The following is a 22,300-nucleotide window of genomic DNA, read 5'->3' as shown; positions in this document are numbered from 1 at the left end:
TGTCACTGCTCAGGTAGTGCCTCTTAGTCCCAGTGGTCACTGTTTCTTTCTGATGCCTCTAGAGCTCATGAAGCCACCATTTACACATGTTTAAAATTCTGGCTATTTTTCATTATTTTCCTAAACTACCAATGGCAATTGTCCCTGCTTTACACTGCACTTCTCCTAACTCTGTACTCTGTAATCTCCCTATGCTAATGTTCTCAGATGATAAGCTTTTCTGTTCCTGTTGCACTCATCTTCTTTCTTTTTGTTCCTTCCTTATTCCCATCTTCTTATTTTCTTATCCCCTTACTGGTTAGTCCTCCCCCTCCTTCTCATTTCTATTCTGATGAGCTGTTTCTGATTCAAAAACTGGATTTCTAAACAAAACACAACCAAGCAGGAAAGCCAAGATTAACAATTCTGCTACAAGTGTATTTTTCTGGGTGAGATCTATGAGCATATGCAAGAACTCTCTTCATTACCCTGGTACATATTTGTAAGATAGAGTATTGCCTTCCCCCAGACTCATCTCTTCTATTTTTTAAAAATGTTCCCTAGTGACAGAGACCATACTACCCTACATCAATTTGTACAATTTCTAGCACATCTGATCACTCCTGCAATATAAATGCCATATAATAATCAAAATAATACATAAAACACTTGTTGCCTGCAGTCTTAAGATATCTGGAGCTGTGCACTGCCTAAGCATCTTTCTCTGTGATTGTCCACCTACCCAGCTCTCAGGAGCTTGGAGGATCCTCCAGAGGTGACAAGGTGCTCTTACCCTCACACCACACATGAGCAACAGTGATGTGACACAGGACACATAACATGTCCCTACAGACATGAGAACCAACATCTGCTGAGACCTTGTGCAGTGCTTCAATGTTTGGTCCCCTTCTTTCCACAGGGTGGTGGGAAGCAGGATGTAACTCCAGTGGAAGCAAAGTCTCCGTGGGCCAGATGGTTTCATGAGTCCCCAAGAACACAGCATGGAACTTTGGTGGACTGTAAAGGGGTAAACCAGACAGGAATAATGCAAAGTCCACCTCTCTTTGCTGACATCCTTTATGTCTTTTTAAAATAATACTCTGATTCAGTGTTTCCCAGGGGAGATCTGGAGGGAATCACCATCTCCACATGGACTCATCTAAGAAAGGAAGCAGATGGTCCCTGATATTTACTGCTGATATCAGCTTGGAAACCTTGGCTGAAACACTGCACAAACCCCCATTTCTCTGGGTTATTTTCATCCTCCCTCTTTTTGCTCGATGAAATAATTAATACTTCAAGGAAAAAAAAAAAAAAAACCAAAACCCTCTGGGAGTTCATTTCAGTCAGGATAGGGAGTGCTGGAGCATAACAGGAGGTAAGATGGAAGTGCTCTTGGACAGATTTATTCCTGTTCTTATTTTAGCTGAACCAGCTTACCCTTCCCAACAAACATGTGATAAGGCAGTGTGTTTATAGCAAGTATTCCATGTGGCACAGCTGTACTATAGATTAGGTAATGTTACTGACTCACTGCAGAGTTATTGGGGCACCTCATTCCTTCCTTTCTCAGGGCTATAGACTTCACCATGTACACAGTGATGGGCTTTGCACACACTAGTCAAGCCTCAGAGCTTTTCTGTTAGGTTAAGTGTAATTGTAGGCATTTTTCAGATATAGGGACGGCAAAACAAATCTTCCTGCCAGAGACATCAAGTTGTCTTCTCTGATTTTTTTCTAGGGGTGCTTGAAATCTCCTTCCAAAGAACCAAACCCTCACAGGCTCATGCAGGAATTATCATTTGGTATCTCCACGCCTAGGGTGTTCCTGGCCAAAACTTTGATACTTACACTGGATAGTGGGCACCTAGATTCAAAACAAATCAAAAATAAATGAGGTTTTGTAATCCTGCTGTAGACAAGAGCTACACATCTAAAGGGCCCATTGTATTAACACCCATATGTTGGACTTGCTTTGATGGATTTGGAGAGTTGTTCTTCATTTTGGTTTAATGCAAGAAGCTTTTTATTAATGTACTCACCTACCCGGATGGTCAAGTCCATGATGGCTTTTAGAGACCCAGCACGGAACTTTCTCTGCACAACTACTAAAACAACACCATCACAGAGAATGCAGCCTAGCATGAGGAAGAAGACTGGATGCTCTCTTTCAGTGGACATGTCCCAGACATCAGATGCTTTTTTTCCCAGCCTGTGTTCTCATCTGAGCTAGATGCATAGGAGCCTGTCAGCCATGGTTTTTTATTTCCCCTGTGGTTCAGATTGAAGGAACTTGCTTTCATATTATTTTACATCATCCCTAGTCACAACAGAGACCATGGTGAATGAGCCAGAAAGTGGGATAAAAATCTATGGGTTGCTACCCAAACAGTCTTTTAGTACCCACTCCAAATGCCCTCAGATGGGACCTTCATAGATAATATCAAAACTTCAGTACATTTTTTACTCTAAATACAGATCAACTGAAATCATGGGGAAAAGGATTGTTCACTGATTTCAGTCTTACTGGGATTTGGAGTTGCAATAGGGGGACTAACTGAAGTTAATTAGCTAGTTAGTTAGTTAGTTAATTAGTTCATTCGTTCGTTTGTTCATTCCATCTTCACTGAAACCAATGGAAAGGACTGTAAATAACCTGAGCCTGTGGTTTGGTTTTTGGTCTCACTACTGCTTTGGAACTGGCTATAGCAGTTGCTGTTTACCCTGTCCCCATCAGCTGATCAGTCGTGCCTCCCTGCAGCCTTCTGAGTTGCAGCAGCCCGACTGCTTGTGTAACCATGGAGTAAACTGCCTCAGGAAATAGCCAGCGCAGGGATGTTCCCTGGCACAGCTCACTGCCCGGCTGCACAAACAGCTGTGCCAGCCCCACAGACAGGTGGCACGGGTGCAGGGCAAGGAAGAAGAAACAGCTGCTCAACACTGCTACCAACAAAATGTCCCCCTTGGAAGATGCTCCCAGGTTGGTGATGCAAAGAGACTGAGCTACATAAGTAGGTGCTGTCAAGAGGGTCTTTGCTTGAGCCATTTCACTTGTGTTGGCTCTAGCATTTGGAGGCTTTGACAGAGTAAACGAGCTCACTAACCTGGCAGAAACTAGGCAGGCTGGGTAAAAAGGAGGCTCGGTTCCTACTGGGCTGTTAGATGGTTTAGTTGTCTTTTATGATGTGAACCTCAGCAATCAGATCCTTGATACTTGTCACTTACACAAGGACACACACTTGTATCCACGGTTGTTCTTATGCTTGATGAAAGCAATCCATGTTTACAATGGAAATACCAGAGAGCACAAGTCAAGAATGCTTTGACTAATTATATTCCTTCAGCATTACTATATTGGTATTTTGTTTATTGAGCTCTTCCATTCTAGTTCAAGATTCAACACACAGGCTCATTCCCTGGCCTTTTCCAGTACATCTGCCTCATAGAGGACATCTGCAGAGATGGCTTTGTACATCCTCCATTTGTTAATCCAAAGCTTTTATTGGCATGGACATACCCATCCCATGCAATAGTCCCAGCAGTTTCACTTCTATATCATTCAAAAGCAGAGTAGTCAGGGGTGTGGTTTTCTCCTAGTTTCTCTCTTTAAATTCCAAGTTTGAGCCTGAAAAAATATTTACAGCTGTATTATATAAACTAATGAAAAACAATGTTTAAAATGAAAGTGCTGGCACAACTTTATGGAGAACAGCAGTGGAAATGGCCATGTGGTAATAAACAGGCTACCTGATATGATTTATTGTTTAACTCCTTGCTTACTTTTAGAAACTTAGGCTTATGTTCTCAAATGCCTGAGTCCTCTGAGACACGCACATGTGTTGGGTTAATCGCCAAACCCAAGCCCAGGTTCCCCTGTGAGTATGTAGCCTTGGAATAGACCAGTGAGTAAGGAGCCTGCTCAAGCAGGGACTACCTGTATTTCCATGTGCTTCACAGCACAGAACACACCATAAACAAAGCCTCAGTTTCTAAGGTAAACAAGAAAAATTCTGATTCTTGAAAAAGGGCAAGAAAATGTCTGGACATTAGCAAGTTTTCCTTCTTGCAACAATCCACCAGGAAAACAAAAGAGAGTGAGAGATTTTATGTGACTGCAGTGTTGCCTTTCTCGTGCATAGCCATGATGGTTTCCTAGCCTGTGATCGTAATGGCATGATGAGATATTTATAACATGCTAGGAAAAATGTTTCCTTTTTAAAGCCCATCACAGTAGCATAATAACAAGCCTTGAAATCTGTCTTTCCTATATCCCCAAATCACTTGATGGAAATTATTTTTATGTGCTGACTGTCAGTGTGCATACTAAGGCCATTTCTAAGGAAAAGCTGTAAAACATACACCCGTACGCGGCTCTGCACACATGACTGCACAAGCAGATTAGGCCACATGGCAGTAAAAGTGCCCCTGCCTGGTCAAACAAGAGCTCCTGCAATTGTTACCACAAGTGAAGCCATGCTGGTACCAGAGCAAGGGTGGGAACAGCTCGAGTGCAGATAAGCCTTTACAGTAAATCAGCCATAACATACTTTGGCTCCGTGCCCAAGTAATAACTAACCAGTTTCATGTTAATTATTTGCTATCCTTCTATGTATAGCAATAGTTACAAGCTTTACTAAGCATAAATGACTGCAGTGTGTAGTTGGCTTTCATAAAGTCTCTACTTTTTTGACGTACTGCATCACTTTCTAACTGACAGTTGTGAATTATTCCAGTTTTTCCTTTTGCTCTGGCTTCTTTCTTGCAGCCTCTCATGAAGTAATATTTTAGAGTGTGTTTTTAAGGATGAACAGAGGCAGTCATACATTTGGATATTTCATTTTGTAGTTCCTGTGCATGTTATGTGGTAACTCATCCTTACACACAGACTGCAGAACAGTCATTCTCTCTTGAGCACCCCAGTAAATCTACTTCAGTCAGAATATGTTCCCATATCTGGAACATAACCACCAAGAAGATGGGTTGCAAAACCACAGAACCCCTCTCTATCCTTCTCTATCCCTCTTGATCACAAGTCTCCAGTCCTTAAGTCACAATGCAACACTCCATCAGGAAGTCAACCTGGCTCTTTGTGGAAGTGATTGAAAAACTGGTCCAGCTTTGAAAAGTCAGCACATTATTTACCCCCAGAGTTACTTTTTTAAGCTGATAGACCAAAGAGCCAGCCTGCAGCAGCACTGGCAGGGGCAGAGACAAATGTCAGAGATGCAAATACCTGCAGTTATCAGTGCCTTGTTGATTCCTTTAGTGGAGTCATGGTCTGAGACCTGTTTCCATCACAGAAAAATCACAGTCGGAACCCACTGGCTATGATGTATGCTCACTCCCACACAATTCCACCAAGGGACTCTCTATCCCCTTCAAAATCTTAACCACAAAAGTCCTTTATGAGGACCTAAGTGCATAAACTTCTCTAAAGTGTTTGTGGAAGTGTTGCTCCAAGTTCTTACAAGTTTCAATGACAGAGCAGCTCTCAGGTTATGAAAATGAGTCCCCTGGTGCTCAAATGGCAGATGACCACTGAGGCATACCAAATACACTTATAAAATTGCTGTGTCCTGACCCCACCAGCCACTTTGTCATGAACTTTAACAACTACGTACCAGAGCCTTTCAGCAAATTACATCACAAGAATAAATAGGACAGAAGAAGAATTGAGCACATGTTGTGCTGTAGAAAAGGCAGAGCCAAGATCTAGAACTTGTATTACCCTACAAATGAAATGAAGACTTTGTAAAAAAATAAAAATAGAAAGAGTGTTTGGAAAGAGCCCAGTTTTTGTGGCTCTCATTTTTCTGAATGTTTTTATTTGCTTTATTCTATTTACAGCCTCTAGTTCTCAAGTGTGTACAATAATGTTTCACCTTAGAGCTTCCCAGCTCTCAAATGCTAGAGCCAGGCACTGGCTGCTGCCCAGCTGGCCTCTGCCCTAGTTACACTCAGCAATGCAGCAAGGGCTGTAGTATCAGTCCTTTTCAGGGCTAAACCATGCCGTGGACTTTTGATCATTAAAGGAAATGAACTTGGGATGACATAAAAAAAAGTAAATAAGACTTGTGTACAAGGACATTAAGATTACAAAGCAGTAGTCTCAAAGGTTGGAAGATGCAGAGTGCAGAGCCGCTGCTTCAGTGATGTTCTTTGGCAGGAGTTTAAATGACAGCAAGAGGTGTGAGGCAATGAAGAATAAAATCCTGAGTTTTTGACTTTCAAGGAATTTTGCAAAAAACACTGTCTCAACAGCCAAGATTTACACATGTCTTCCGAGAAAGAATTACTTTTTTATGAGAAAGTAATCATCCCCTGCACTGCTGAGCTAATGATGTATAAAATAAGTCTGACAAGCCCAAGTCCCACAGTGACACCAGACAACACACAAGAAAAAAGGGAACAAAACAACAACAAACAAACTACTGGTGACCAGAAAACAACTCGAAGCAGATCACTAGCAATAAATTGTAACGTGACGTTGAAGCTGGGCTCATCTTACAAAGAGCAAAGAGTAGAGAGAGAATTGCTAAGGGCAGATGGCAGTGCCTTTCCTGGTGATATAAACACAGATGAATGCATATCACTTCTGAGTACTGTATATGGCTCTGCCTACCTCAACAGCATAAATAACTGGAAAGAGCTTTAACACATTTCTAGGGAATTGAGTTCTAATTGTTCTGTGGTATACAACCATTGGTTGCATCTAATTATACTTAACATGGCTATGGCTTCAATTATTCCACATTACAAAAATTATGAAGTTCAACTGGATGTGTTTTACCTGCCAAGATTTGAATTTCATGTTATCCTGCAGTAGCTGGTGGCAAAACAAACCTACTGCAGTGTAACAGGAGGTTACGTCCTTTACACGGTTATATTTAATCTCTCCTGATGTTTATCTGAGTTGTAGCCGAGTACAAGGAAAAACAGATTCTGCATTCAGTTCTTGTAAGTACAAAGACTAATGGCAACAGCATAGTGCATTACTCTTGCATTTGCCTGTCCAAGGAACCAAGGAAATTTTTATGTTTTATATGTAGCTTATCCTTTGTTCAAATATTTTCCACAAAAGTTGTGTGGGAAAATCCATGAAAATCAGGAAATTTGCCTCTTTGTAAGAAGTACTGGAAGAAATGTGAGCTGGATCATACCGAACATATGATCACATGCATAAAATTAACAACTAAAAGCTACAATGTATATCCTTTCTCTTATATAACTTCCTTAAAATTCCTTTTGGGATATTTGTAGCAATAAGATTTTTTAAAAAATCAGACTGTAGAGTGACTTGCCAAAAAAGTATGTCCACACCATTACGCATTCATTTTTCTATACTATTTATGGGTACATTTGTTTGTAAACCTTTTAAAATGTTCTTTCCACTTCTTGAGATTTACTTACACCATTTCATACTTCTGTTGCACAAAGCTGACATATCCAGATGGCAAATATAAACATCAAAAGATGGACTGCCACTCAAAGACATGTGGGAAACATTTGCCAAAGTTAAATATGGTCTTAAAAGAATTTCAATATTAGTGTAAAAGTTCTTCTGAACATGCCATTAATAGTTGTGCAATAGATCTAGCTGACACATTGGAGGTGGTGAGCTGCACTCAAATACTTTGCTACCCACAAAATGGCACTTACTTCAGGATCGTTCCATACTCAGGAAATAATACAGTAAATCAAACTAACAAATTACACAAACTATGCTATAAAAAGCAGTACACACTAAATAGTATACAAGAAACATGCACATGTGCATGGTGAAGAAAGAGTCTACAGGATTCAGCTTTTTTGCTGAATAAATATTTGAGAGTTTTACAGTTCTTCAGCATTTCTTTTTATGTAATCAGATAACTGCAACTACAAATTCAACCTGATGACTGACATTTTTACATTACAATGACATCTTTGTTGCTGCTAACAGTAATATATATACAACAAATCAGTTCAGAGGAAAAATGCTTTCCATCACACTTGGCTTTGCCTTGTGATCAGAATGAGAAACTATGTGCATGATTTTTTTTTTTTTACAAGCAGTATTAGCCTCCTTTACATATTGGCAGGGGAGGGAGGGGATCTGCTAAAATCCATTACACATTTTGTCTTGGCTGTAATAAGAGAATGCGTCCATTGGGCGCTGGGCAATTCAAAGAGCCAAGGATGAAAGAAAGAGTTCACTCAGAGTGGACAATCAGTTTGGCCTTTGACACACTTTCAAAGAAGAAAGTGTATTATAAGTAAAATATTTTACAATGTTTTCTCAGACAGAGAAGTCCAAAAAGTTTACTCATCCCTTACACCAGCCACAACAGAGATAGATCTTTATCGTGACTGGTCCTTGCCTCTGACACCACTTCTGCAAGTCATATGGTTGCATATAGAATCACACTTTTTTTGGAGACTTGACTGCATGCAAACTCCCAGTGGAACAGTGAGACAACCCATGAAGACCATGCCTTCAGGTGCTTTGGACCAAGTCTAAATATAGGCACTCTTAAGGTGTTTTTTATCCCAAACATAACCTATGGTTTGTTTCTATCATTGAAGAAACTTCATTTCTTTTTATTCCTAAATCATGGTAAAAGCAATGGATTTTGAAGCAGATCACTAGCAATAAATTGTAACATGAGCTAATGAGTCTATATTGAGCAGATCTGCATGGCTCCATTCTGCAAAGGAGATCTGTGACACCAGTAAGCCCCAGCAACTGCACTGCTGTTGTAGAAGTGTCCTCGCTGCCATGCCTGTCTATGCTGCAACACTGACTTATGGATAACCATCATGTCCCGTACAAGACGCACAATGCCATGCTACGAGTGCTATGTGGTAATTTGTTCCCTCAGCAGATTGTTTTCTGGGAAAAACACTGAATCCACTAGTGTAGCTGTCACACAGAGCATCTTCTTTAATTAAAAAGCACAGAGGAATTGCGGGTGCTGATGAGTTCAAGGAACATGAGCCATTGAGACCACTGCAAATGCAGTTTCATGAGAGACTGGCTCCAGCAACCATGTGGCTAAAGTTCCTGCCTATGACCTCCAGCTACTCACTCCTGGTGTTACAGCACAGCTCATCACTTCTGCTGTTGTGTCAGAAGTTATGTACCTTGAGCCACAGCCCAGTTTATAGTCTAGCTCCACAGAGACTGATTTCACAGACCCACCTGGAGAGGTGATGAATTTCAGCACAAAGATAAAGCAGTCAGCCGGGCCTAGAGCATGGCAGGCACTGTTTGAAAGATCTTCATTACCAAAATCAGTGTATTGGGGAGACTTTTCCTGCAAGTTTATGATTCAGTTAAACCAGACCTAGTAGCTGAAAGAAGTCCCACTCCCTCTCCTGCCTGCCAGCCATGCTTTCTTGCAAGCTCTTTGTTAGGGATGCACATCAAACCATAAATAATCCAGAGCAGAAAGCTAAACTGATCTATAACTCAATGCTTTATTGCAGGCCTAGTTTTCTGCTATCTGGACCCTCTGATGTGACTGGCTGTGGCTCCAAAGAGCACCAGAGACAGAACAAGGGATGTGTTAGAAACACAGAAAGCCGAGCCAGTGGGGAAGGTTTTTCAAAGGCAGCTTGGCATTATGTTGGCTTAGTCAGGTTTGGTCATTATCAAATGCCATCTCCACGATGAGGTGCCATCCAGACTACCCACAAGTTACACAAGTCACCTTACAACATCCCTGCGAAAGCTGGGATACCTCAGCACAGGAAATATTCATGTGGTCACTCCCTTCTGCTTGTCATTTTCAAAGGGTTTCTTATTGAGCAATGCAACCAACTTTTTTTTTGGTACCTTAGAAGAGGTTTTCTTTTGGGATTTTGGGACTGCACCATTCTTTCAGAATTATTTTGTGAAGGAAGATTAATTTACATTCACATTATTTTCAAGGAATTATTTCAGTTTCAGTATATCCTACCTTCTTCAGTCACAGAGCCTTTGATGAGCACAGCACAGAGCGAATGATGGCAGCAGTGAAAATGAGTGCATATGGGAATCCCAGGAAAACTTTAATCATCCATCATTAACATTTTATTTTCTGCAGTGCAATTTCTACTCTGATGTACCACAATTTGCTGTAGCAGACTGCAATGCCCAGTGCTGATAAAGATGAAGAGTAGGAAAGCCATGAGGAAAAAAGTAATCACTAAGCTGGAACTGCCATGGTTGTTTACTGTTTTGATATTTTAAATTATTTTTTATTGCTGTGTGAGTGTCTTTCAAGTCAGGTGTGATTCTGAAGTAGAAGAAAGGTAGACTCTAGCATGCAGACAGATGATATCTAGTTTCCCTGGTTCCTGGCTTTGTTGCTCATTTATAAGTTTGTGTCCTCACAAACCATGTCGCAACTTCTGGTTTTGGTACTGCTTTGCCCAATTTATTATCTTATTCAAATGAACGTTAAAGGAAAGTAATAAGACCCACCAGGCTGCAACACCAACGAATTTTGGTAAATGTGGTGGAGTTTTCTTATTGCAGCTTGGCATTCAGTAAGAAACACAAACTTTAAGCAGGGACCATTTGGAAATAGATCATGAAGGTAAATTTGTGAAAACAGTAAAGGAGGGAACTTCTAAAATATATGAACTCATGATGCCAACGGTACCTAATCTAAGTGATGACTTCCTAGCTGAAGATATATTTTACAGGAAAGTTATAGTTAAAGCTAACAATATTAAGTTCTTTATAAAGTGGTTCATTAACTGAAAAGAGGTTTCTTTCTTAGACAAATTGCCTTAGAAATGTTGGCCTTAGGGGTCCTGTCGTCCTTGCTAAAATAGCATAGTGCCAACAGAAGTATGTTATACAGTTTGAAATCAATTTTGCAGTCAAGAATTCTGCTTATAAGCATTTAAAACTCAATTTCACTGCAAAGTTAACCTGAGTTGTAAGTTATTCCAGATATAACTGGAATCCTTTCTATAAAAAAAATATGAAACTCAAGCCTGTGGTTGCTTTTGATTTGAGGCAACCAGTTTAACAGGAGGATAAAGGCTGATACTGAACTGTCTGTCTTGTCAGCTACTCTGTCCTATGAGGACATTTTTCCACCACTTGAATGACATTACTCTTCCAATGCCTTTCCATTCCTCCTTCCTTATTGCCAGAGGCCTCCTGCTCATGCCTGCCACAGAGCAAATAGCACTAGCAGCTTGTGGTACTGCTAGGAACCTTTAAGGCTAGCAGAAGTCCTGGGACATGGGTTTATGGTGTGAAGTTTTTTAAGTGTAGAACCTACCTTTAGTGATCCCATTTCAATATCATCCCTCAGTTCTGCCCTCCTCTACCGCTGCTTTGATCATTTCTGCTGATCCAGTATTTTTAGAGTCCTGAAAAAGATACATTTCTAAAGAACAGCTCAGTGGCTCCTAGTGTGGCACAACACACCTCTCCAGCACAAGGACGAGGGCTGCAACATGGGCGTGGCAGTGGGCATGCAGCGTCAGAAAGCTTAAAACAATATTTTTACAAAACATGTGGCATTGTGAAGCTATGACAACTGTAGGGGACACAAGGCGGGGGTATAAAGACATGCTCCAGGGGCAGAGGCTTCAAATCCCTTCATAAAGTAGCAAGAGGCTTGAGGAAGCTACTGCAAGAGTACATAGAACACTTCCAAATCCCCCAAAAATGCAGCCAGTGCTCAGGGAGTATTGGGGAGGGCTAGCTGTAATTTTCCTGACAAAAAGCCCCACTTTAATCTCCATGACTCACTCCTTTGAAATACAGTCACATTTTTAAGCAAAAAGGATGTAACACAGGAATCAAAATGTCCAGTGGCAATCACAGTGGTCTTGGAGCAGGCAGTGTGGGGAAGAGGAAACACAGAGTGAGATAGGAAAGTTATTGATATTTGTCTCTAAAGTGTAGAAAAACTTTCTTCATAGTTGGCAGGAATTTTGGTTTGCTCCTCTTAGTTTAAGAGATGCTATACAGAAGAAGGAGAGGGAATTATTCCAAAGTGTTGAAGGTTTTCAAAGGTAGAAGAGCACATTTATCTAAAACAACAGTGGGAGTCCAACAAGAAGAATTCAGATCATGCAAAAAAAGCAGTGGCTCCCCTAAGGATTTACCTGTAAGTCTTCATTCCAGAGGTCTCCACTCAATCTGAGCACAGCCCTCCAAGCCCAAGTGGGAAGGCAAAGCTCTCACTGAGATGGCTGGAAGAGCTTCTCCCCACCACTTCTGCACTGCCCAGTTTTCCTGCTTCAGGGGCAGCTCAATCTGCTCCTTTGCAGCTACAGAACTGCCACAAATCCAAGTCTTGCTATAAAGGAAAATTAAAATTCAGGTGAACTGTGCTCAAAACTAAAAGAAACGGTTCCTCAAATACATAAACAACAAGCAGAAAGAGAGAGAAAATAAAGTCCCACTGATAAGAGAGGTGAATTTGTCACTGACAATGCTGAAAAGGCAGAGGTCCTCAACACTTCCTTCACCTCTGTCCGCACCAGCACTACTGGGCCTCCAGCCATGGGGACAAAAAATCCATTCCTTGTGATGCATCTACAAGGGCATCACCAGCAGAGATCCAGAAGTCATTGTCCCACTCTGCTCAGTGCTCATCAGGCCACATTGGAATACTGTGCTCAGTTTCGGTCCCTGCTGTGCAGAAAAGATGTGGACAGGCTGCAGAAGATCCAGAGGAGAGCCACAAAGATGATCACATGACTGGGAAGCCTGTGACAGGCTCAGTGGGGCAAAGGCTGAGAGAACTGGGTTTGTTCAGCCTTGAGAAAAGAAGGCTTAGGGGAGACCTCCTCACCATGTTCCACTATTTGATGGGTGGCTGCAGAGAAGATGGAGACTCCCTTTTTACAAGGGAAAAAAAGACAGGGATTACTGGGTACAAGTTACTCCTGGGGAAGTTACAACTACTCACACAAGGAAACCTTTTCACAATGAGAACAATCAGCCCTTGTTCAGAATAATCTCCCCAGGGAAGTGGTGGATTCCTCAATACTGTACACTCCTGAGATTTGGCTGCCAGTGTGCTGGGCCATCTTGTCTAGACTATGCTTTTACCAAGAAAGGTTGGATGAAATGTTCCTTGAGGTCAGTTCTTTCCAACCTGTGTTCTATGATTCCACAATTTAAAATCATGGCCAGTTTATGTGCGTGCCCCTGGCTGTGAACTGTGGTGGTTCAGCAGGACCCTGGAGAGAGGAAAATTGAATGAGGCAGGGACATTCTCCATGTCTCTTATTGTGAGCCAAAGACTTTTTTTATACAAAACTCTTGAGAAACCTATACCAGAAGGAGGTAAGTGACATGACCTGTGACACTTACTCTGAATTATGCATGTATAATAGTACCTGAGGATATCATGAAATCTATTATGATGAACATTACATGCTTAAAAGTTTGCAACATAAAGGGCTGTTTTTCATCATCCACTGAGGATGAATTTAGGTCTAAAAAAATATACAGGAAAACACAGTTGTTAATGTGATGGGAATTATTACTGTGCAATAATTTATGGGTGCTGCTTGTTGACTTTGCTATTGGGAAATTCACTGTCTAAATATATAGGCTTGATTTTAAAAAGGGAAAATCAGGCTAACCTAATATATGGTTGGAAGATCAAATACACAGATAGCAGAACAAAAACCCCCAAACCCCTCAAAATAAGTCACTTCTTCACACTCTGACCAGCAGGTTGAGGAAGGTGATTCTGCTCCTCTACTCCACTCTTGTGAGATCCCACCTAGAGTACAGTATCCAGCTCTGGGTCCCCCCAACACAAGAAAGATGTAGACCTGTTGAAGTGAGTCCAGAGGTGGGTCATAAACACGGCTGGAGGGCTGGAGTACCTCTCCTGTGAGGACAGGCTGAGAGGGCTGCTTTCCAGTACCTCAAGGGGGCCTAAAAGAAGGCTGAAGAGGGACATTTGACCAGGGTATATAGTGACAGGACAAGGGGGAATGGCTTTAAACTGAAAGAGCATAGGTTTAGATTGGATACTAGGAAGAAATTCTTTACTGCAAGGTTGTTGAGACACTGACACAGGTTGCCCAGAGAAGCTGTGGATGTCCCATCCCTGGAAGTGTTCAAGGCCAGATTGCATGGAACTCTGAGCAACCAGATCTAGCGGAAAGCGTTCCTGCCCACAGGAGGGGGGTTGGAACTGGATGACCTTTAAAGTTTATTCAAATTCAAATTATTACATGATTCTACAAAATGTGTTTGGATATTTAGAAGTTACTGGAGAAAGAAAAGAAAAAAAGGACTGTAAACAGATCAAAAGGACTATTTTAGGTAAAACAGAAAGGAGGAGCATGTGCAGTGGAATCAGGCTGTCAAGGACATATTTTTAAAGAAGGAAAGGTGTTTCAAGAAGCTATATCTACCTGTCTTGTTATAAAGGGCTAATAAGTCTTGAGAAAAAATGAAGTTTGTTGGTTTTAAAATCTTTTACTAATCTCTCTCACAGGGAAAAATGGCAGACATTAAATATCATACTGAGTACCACAAGTGAACACTACAGTGCTCTGCAGGATTAGATAAAGAAGGAAAACTGAGGAATTCACAATGAGATGAGTAATACCACACACACACACACACACACACACAAAAAAAAAAAAAAAAAAAAAAAGAAGAAGCAAAAAATAGTGAGCAGTGGTAAGGGAGCAAAGGAAGTAAATGTGGCCACGTCTATAACTACCATAGCTGCCCTGAGAGGTTCCTTACCTGAAGGTTGATCATGCTTCTGCGAGGAGCAAATCCAGGGCTTAAGTTGCACTAATAACACAGTTCAGACTCAAAACAAGAAGGAGCTGTCAGATCTCAGGTGGTGCCTGGTCTTCATTTTTCTTTTTAAGTAACAGTCATCTTTTTCTAATGGCTTAATGCCAAAAGTATGCTTGAAGGAGGAATTTCAATGAGGAAAGCTGGCAGTCCTGCCCAGGTTTCATTGATTCAGTGGAATTGGCTGCAGTCCTTGTGGGACAAGTGCTCCCTTAATTTTAGACAAGTCTACTTCAAATATAATTAGACTGGAATCTTTTTTTTTCTTTTTTGCCCGACATGCTGAGTGAGACGCATTACTTGTAATCATTATATACTAGTTTATTGATCGTGGCTTTTCAGTATTCACTGTAGATAGGCTTGTTTTAACAGAACTGTCAAGAGACATGTCTGGTTAACAAACAATTACCAATTGAAGGTATAGAAACAAGCCCAGGGATTTTGCCAGGATATACAGAAATGTGTAGGGTATTTTGACAAAAGATGAAAGGGCTTTTCTCTTGAATCTGGTATTTTTGAGAGATGTTCCTAAAGTCCATTTAATGACACTTTAGGAGTGGTTCAATATATTGTTTTCATCTCTGCTTCCTGTATTTCAATATTTGAAAAGATTGAATAAATGGAAATTATTCTCAGGAATTGCCTATATGGAAAACCTATGAGAGCCCACACAATGGATTACACTGGCTCATTACTTATTATACAGGTTACCATTAAAATGTATTCCAGTTATTAGGAAAGCTGGAAGTGAGTCAATTATTTGAATAAACAAACAAAGACTCGGTTGCCCTGTAGTTTAGTGCATCCCTGAGACGTCTGTAGGCTCCTTTCCCACGCCTCCTGTCTCATTCCTAAACTAGCAGAGGCTGTTGTGCAAGGCAACCTGGCAGCTCCTAATGAACAGGTAGCTCAATGAACTCCTTGCAAGCAATTCCTGCACTGTTCACTTCTGCACATTTGCTGCAGGCACAAGGCATTGACTGCACCTTGTGTGTATCAGAGGAGGAAAAAGAGATTTTGCAGCTTAGGAAAAGAGAAGCATCAGCATATCAGGCCAAAGGAATGTTACTGTGGTCCCTCCAAAGGGCCTTGTGTTCTGATTGCTTGGACAAGCTGAAATACAGCGATTTGGTGTGTCAGACACTAGAAGAAGATGAGAAGACAAAAGAAGGTGCCAGCTTTTTGCTGTCCCCAAAACACTGGAGAGGGTATTTTGTGTCTAAAAGATATAAGAAACAATGATAACTTCAGCAAAAAGAAGTAACTCAACCTCACAACTGACAGTGTAGTTTCCAGCCTTGTTAGGAAGCAGTATCCCTACATGCAAATTCTTAGGTAATTGAATGAGAATAAACAGAAATAATACATGAAAGAAACAAATTCCAAACATCCATTGGGACAAAGTATGCATATTTAAATTCCTTAAGAGTGAAAGTCTGTATTTTTTAAAACAACTAATGTTTCCTGTTTCCATTAAGGTCTCAGACTGGGCATTCCAAACCATGCAAAGCTGCTGGCCAACGGGTTTATATTTACCCTGTGTGTTCAAGGTGAGATTCATGACACTGCTGCTTATTAAAGCTCTTGTTTTAATGTGCTTGGCTTTTGCAAGTTATGACACAGTAAATACATTTGTGTCACTTAGCAGCCTCAGTTGTTTCTAAAGGAATGTCTTTTCTTCTTGGAAATCCATTATAAATGCAAATGACAAAACAATTATTGGGGAATCCAAACTTGTCTTATTTGGATGGTGTTCTGGCCTCTCCGCATTCTGCATTTGAACTCTGCACAGGAAAATAATTTACTTTGCACAAGCACCCTTCATTGACACTATTGTTAGTTATAAAGAGAAGCTCTGCATATTTAACAAATATTACAGAAGTTTCTGTAGAAAGTAAAAGATGTGAGAAACGCCTGGAGAAAGAAAGGACTGGAAAGGACTCCTAGTCATTGGGTTCACCCTGTTCAAAGCTGTCTTACTGTTTTGTAAACAACACTATAAATACTTTAACACTGTGATGCAACACTACATAGTCTCTATCATGAATTTATCAACCTGATTCATTTCTACACATGCCAAAGTCTGAGATCACAGTTCATGCAGCTCCGGCAAAACGGTATGAAATGTAAACACCTGCATAAATGAAGTATTATTTATAATTTTCACATTGACTGGGTTACAGCGTCTCCATAACAGATTAGAACATGTGCATGATCCTGAACACATACATGTAGTCAAAAGACCGAGATTACACTGGATTGCAGACTTCAAAGGATTTAAGGGTTTTCTTTCTTTGTCTTTAATAGGTTTAAAGCTCAGAATTCACATCCAGGTGTCCATGTTGTCAGGATCAGTACAAAAGGTAAAATATAAAAATTGACCTTTATATTCTGAAATGAAAATGTATCCTCAAGAAACACAATAAAATTATGTCAAATTTTTATAGATGGACACATAATTAATATAATTAGTACTTGCTTATGAAACTCAGGTTTTGTCCTCTGCTAGGAATAGCTGAAAGACAAGTATTACTAAAAGTATCTTAAAGACTGTTTTCTAAACATTTGAATAAAGTGAGAGTGCAAGTGAACAATAATCATAAAAAGGGACCAATGACTGTTCTCAACTGTAATGTCTTGCTAATAGAATGACTTAGACGACAAGTTGCCATGAGAATTTTGGCAATCCCAGCAGACCATACACAGAAATGCATCTGGAAAATAAAATAAAAAAGAATAGCAGCAACAGTAATTATCAAATTTCTGCTCAGAAAAATACTGTCAGGGGTCAGAAAAATTTTGTCAACAGTTTTGCAACTCCTTTTATACTTTTATTTTAAAAAGAACCTCCCCCTATCCTTAATGTTCTACGCTTTGAGGTTTTGGGGATTTTTAAAACTGCAATTACTGTGGTAAACTGCTAAAATAAAAGCAGTGCTGCAGAGCTCATCTCCAGTGGTAGAAGACCAAGTATGATAACCAGGCTGTGATTCTCCTAATTAAAAAGAGAACACAGTGAGTAAGCTATAGCTTACTCACGACTTGGCCAAATGACCTGATAGTTACAACTGATGAGGCCTCAGCTTCTTTGGGGCTGCCAACCCTGTCACTTACACTCACAAACTCCACATCAGGACACCTATGACAGCCCTTTTATTGCAAAATCCACTGCTGAAGTTGTTCTCATTTCTATGGAGAGGCACTAGCAAACAGCTACCTGTTCATGAACTGCTGTAGCATTTCTGCCAGGAACATCCGATAATGGCTGCAGACAGTTTAAATCTGCCCCTAGCATGGATTGGGGTTTAGTCCCAGAAAGATCTCTGGGAGCTGACAGACTGAGATCCATTCCACAGATATAATTATGATGTAAATTCATATTAAGCCCTCTTTGGTACAGTTTTCCCACATAAACAAATCTTTGAGGGAGAACTGCAGATATAGGATATACTATCTTCTCCAGGATTTTAGCTTTTCTCTCATCATCTAGTGAAAAAAGCAGATAGTATCTAAGTAATGCCTGAGGTTCCCAATTCCTCTAGGAGGACAATCTGAAACACCCTTCTCCTGAAGGTCCACAAATCTCATTTTGTTCAGCTGGTAAATCTATTAATCCTGATCAGTAGCATTCAGTGTAAACATTTGCACTATGTTTAGTCCTAAAACCATAAGGAGATACTCAGTCCTTGTCAACCAGTCATCACTAATATTTTGCATTTTAAAAAATCTGAGGACATCAGGATTCTGCTAATGACTGCGCTCTGAGTTCCCTATCTGTGGCACTGATCTGCACGATCCTGCAAGCTTTTCCCAGCACTGCCGTTGGTCAGGGATGCAATGAAGCACGATTTGTAATTATCATTCCCGGGCTCCTGAAAGCCCCAGGTGTAGATGTAATCACAAGCAGCACTGAGCTTTTGCTGGTATAGCTTATTTTGCTTTTGTGGGAGAAGAAAAGGCTGGAATAAGCTGTACTGGTTTATTGCAGTTTTGCTTGTATAGAATACCAGATTACCTACTCAGAAGTGATCTGAATATCGATCTCCCTTGGAGCTGAAGTAGATCCATCCATGTATCCATGTAGGCCTGCTTCTATTGCTTTTGAATAGATACTGCATAAATAAGGAATAAAGGTGAAAGTGTTTTCTCAAAAATGTTTGGGGGCGGGCGGGGGGGGCAACAAAATCTCACTTTTTCATCATCTGTAGAAAAATGTGATCTGAGTTTTAAATGACAGTTACCAAAAAGGTGCTGAAAATAAGAAAGTCTCAGTACCTTAAGTATGCACATGAATAAATAATAAGCAATTAGGTAACATGATTTATGCCCAGCTGATACAAATCCAGGCAGGGGATGTAGTAATGGGCTTGGACACCTAGGCTGGAGTGACCAGTACCATGTGCAGATAGCAGGCATGTTCACAAACACGTGCATTTATGCACAGGTTCTCTTGCTCTGTACAGCAAGTGGAAGTAGCTCAGGAGGACACGAGGACAAACAGACCAAAGGACATGCCCTCTCCTTTGCCAGCCGATTACTGATTAATCAAGGGCACAGTGGTGAGAGCAGTTATGTGTACGAACAACTTACACTTTACAAGCTGTTCCCAGCAGAACCGACCGCATGCCCCGTCACGTGAATAAGCATGTTCTGGACTATGTCCCCAGAGTTCCAACACCCAGAAAACCTTTTTTAAGGCTATTCATAGAAATTTCAGTGCTTGAATGATGCAGTGACAGAAACAAGGGAAGGAATGGGACTGGGACATGAAGCGATAGGGCAGAGCCTTGATGAAGTAAGCCGCAGGCTGAGAGAAATCCCGACAGAACACCTGCACAGAGTTGCTTCGCGTGTGCAAATTCTAGCGATGGCATTTCTATGTCAAGGAATTAAACCCCAAACCAACGCGCCGCCGGCAGTGGGCACACAGCGGGCGCAGCACTCAGGGCAAAGCCGACCGCCGAGCGCGAGCCAAGCGGTCAGAGCAGGGCGCTGCGGTACGAACGCGCCGCGATGCCGGCACGGAACCTCGCGGGAGACCGCGCTGGGTAATGGGGATCGCACCGCCGCGGCCGCTCCCGGAGAGGCCGGTGCGGGCCGGTCGCGCTCCGCTGGGAAGCGCCAGACCCGCTTCCAGGCGCGCGGTGCTGCGGGAGAGCCGCGCGCGCGCAACCGCCGGGCGCTCACGGGGACACCGGCGCGCGCCCGCACCGGCGCCCCGCGGGCCGTTAACGGCGGGGCGGGCGCGGCACCGGCCGGGCGCTCACCGGGCGGTCACGGGGGGGGGGGGGGGTCACCGGGCTCCGCTCGCGCTCCCCGGTGCTCCCCCTGCCCCCTCCAAGCGATCGTCCCGAGGCGACGGGGCGGTGCGGGACCCTCCGCCGCCCGGCGCGCACCGCCCCCTCCTGCCAATCACAGCGGCTCCGCCCCCGAGACCCGAGGTGCGGGGTTTGAAAGCGGGCCGGTCCACGAGACGCGTAGACGAGGGGGGGAAAGGGACGGAACAAGGAGCGTCGCGCTCGGTGGTCGCGGGGCGGCCTCGCCCGGCCGGCGGCGCCCGGCGGCGGAAGCCGCCCCCGTGCCTTTGGCCGAGCCCTGTCCGCGCGGGGTGCCGGCCCCGGGAGCGGCCGGCGAGCGCTTGGTCTGGAGGGCCGCCCGCCTCCCCCCCCGGCCGGCGCAGTGGGAGGCGCCCGGGCGCGCGCGTCACCCATTGTTTACAAACCAACGCCAGCGGGCCGAGCTCCAGCCGCGACCGCAGCGCCGGAGCCGCGTGTGCTCGCGCGCGCGCGGGGCGGCGGGCGGGCGGCGGCCCCGGTCCCGCTGCGGCGGCTGCGGCACGGCGGGGACCCGGCAGAGATGCCGTGCCGCCCGGGCGAGCGCTTCCTGCTGCTGGAGCGCCCGGTCGCCGTGGGACAGGCGGGCTCTAAGGAGGTGGACGCGCTGGTGGCCAAGCTGGGCGAGGTGCTGCAGCTGAGCGCCCAGCGGGCGCCGCCGCCGCCCCGCGCCCCCAAGCACCTGGGGCCGGGCAGCGCCCGCGACCGCGCCGCCCCCTACTCGCCGCGGTGCTGCAGCGGGGCCGGGGCCGGGCTGCTGGCGCCGCGGGGACCGGCCCCGCCGCAAGCTCATTCGCAACACGTTGAGCCTCCGCGGCCGGACCGGAGCGGCCAGCAGCGGGTGACCAAGCAGCTGTGCGGACGGGGCTGGCTGCGGAGCGCCGCCCGCCGGAGGAAGCAGCCTCCGCCGGGGCCGGGCGACGGGCCGGCGGAGGAGGAGGACCCGCACCGGCTCCTGCAGCAGCTCATCCTTTCCGGCAACCTCATCAAAGAAGCCGTCCGGCGGCTGCAACTGGCGGCGGCGGCGGCGGCAGCAGCGGCGTCCGCGGCCTCCAGCGGCAGCACCTCGGCGGGGAGCGGCGGCGCGGACGGCGAGGCGGCGGCGGCGGCGGTGCAGCCCCTGCAGTAGCCGGCGGGGACGAGCGGCGGCGGTGACCGGGGCGAAGGAGCGCGCCGCTGGCGGCGGCGGCGGAGCCCCCGCCGGGCGGGCTGCGGGAGCGCGGTGCGGGCTCCGCCGGGATGTAAGTGTGTCCGGCGGCGGGGCCCCCGGGCCGGTGCCGGTTGGGGCGGGAGGGTGCCCGAGCTCCCCCGCCCCAAGGTCACTCGCGGCGCAGACCCCGTCGAGCCCCAGCCGACGAGGCCGCGCACGCCGCCCGCCCCGAGCTGTTGTTTTGCCCCCCTCCCTCCTCTGCTTTCCCGGGAGCTCCTCCTTCTCCTCCCCCCGCCGGGGCAGCCCGGCCGGGGCCGCGGACCCCCCCGCCGCCGGTCCCCCGCTGCCGCGGAGCTCCTCCGTCTCCCAGGAGCCATTTGCAATAATCCTCGCTGACCCCGGCGGGAGGTGTTTCCTTTCCCCTCCCGGGCTGGTTTGGTTTTTTTGGGGGGTTTATTTGTTGTTATTTTAACGTTTATTGTTATTATTTCTCGTTGTGACTGTATGAAGCAGTTTTAAAAAATGTGAATAGCAAAGCTGGAAGGCAGCTGGACTTAATAACAAATGAGTGAATGGAGCCTGAGATGCATTGTTCACATAAGGTAGCTGAAACAAGTTTTTTCTACCAAAAAGAAAAACCCTGAATCCACCCTTCCCCGACAAACTCAATGGCTCGAGTACAAGATGCAGCTGTTGATTTTAAATATATGCACTTCGTACCGGAGCGTTTGAAATGTGTTCCTGATTTACAGGACTTACTGTCTTAATTAATCTGTCTGTATTGAATAAACGTGGTCTTGTTTTTATTTTTGCGTCTGTGTCTCATTGTTAAGGGGGAAATGAATACTGATTCACGAGAACAAAACTGTGTAGGCACGTTCCCCCTTGGTCTTCTTTCAGTTGTAAGATCTCCATTTTGCAAGCAAAAAAAAAAAAAAAATCCCCACAACAATCCGCATAGTCTGATGCAGTGGGACACCGGTTATTAATGCACGGAGATGCAACTGAGCCCCTTTGTTTGCCAGCAGCGTTCATTCGTAAGCCGTGAGACGCCCCTTCGAGCAGCCG

General features: G+C 44.3%; 1 protein-coding gene across 1 annotated transcript; it reads left to right on the top strand.

Annotated features, from left to right (window-relative positions):
* The first annotated feature begins 20,532 nt into the window (after window positions 1-20,532).
* On the top strand, window positions 20,533-22,038 carry LOC128791291 (GSK-3-binding protein-like). Its single transcript, XM_053948816.1, has one exon. The coding sequence runs from the start codon at window positions 20,606-20,608 to the stop codon at window positions 21,209-21,211; it is 606 nt and encodes a 201-aa protein (XP_053804791.1). The 5' UTR covers window positions 20,533-20,605; the 3' UTR covers window positions 21,212-22,038.
* Window positions 22,039-22,300: the final 262 nt, after the last annotated feature.

Source organism: Vidua chalybeata, chromosome 1, assembly GCF_026979565.1.
Source record: "Vidua chalybeata isolate OUT-0048 chromosome 1, bVidCha1 merged haplotype, whole genome shotgun sequence".
Classification (NCBI taxonomy): domain Eukaryota; kingdom Metazoa; phylum Chordata; class Aves; order Passeriformes; family Viduidae; genus Vidua; species Vidua chalybeata.
This window is presented reverse-complemented; position numbering and strand designations above follow the sequence as displayed.

Excerpts from the sequence above, each read along its gene's own strand:
- LOC128791291 (XM_053948816.1), top strand. The coding sequence starts at position 20,606 with ATGCCGTGCCGCCCGGGCGAGCGCTTCCTGCTGCTGGAGCGCCCGGTC.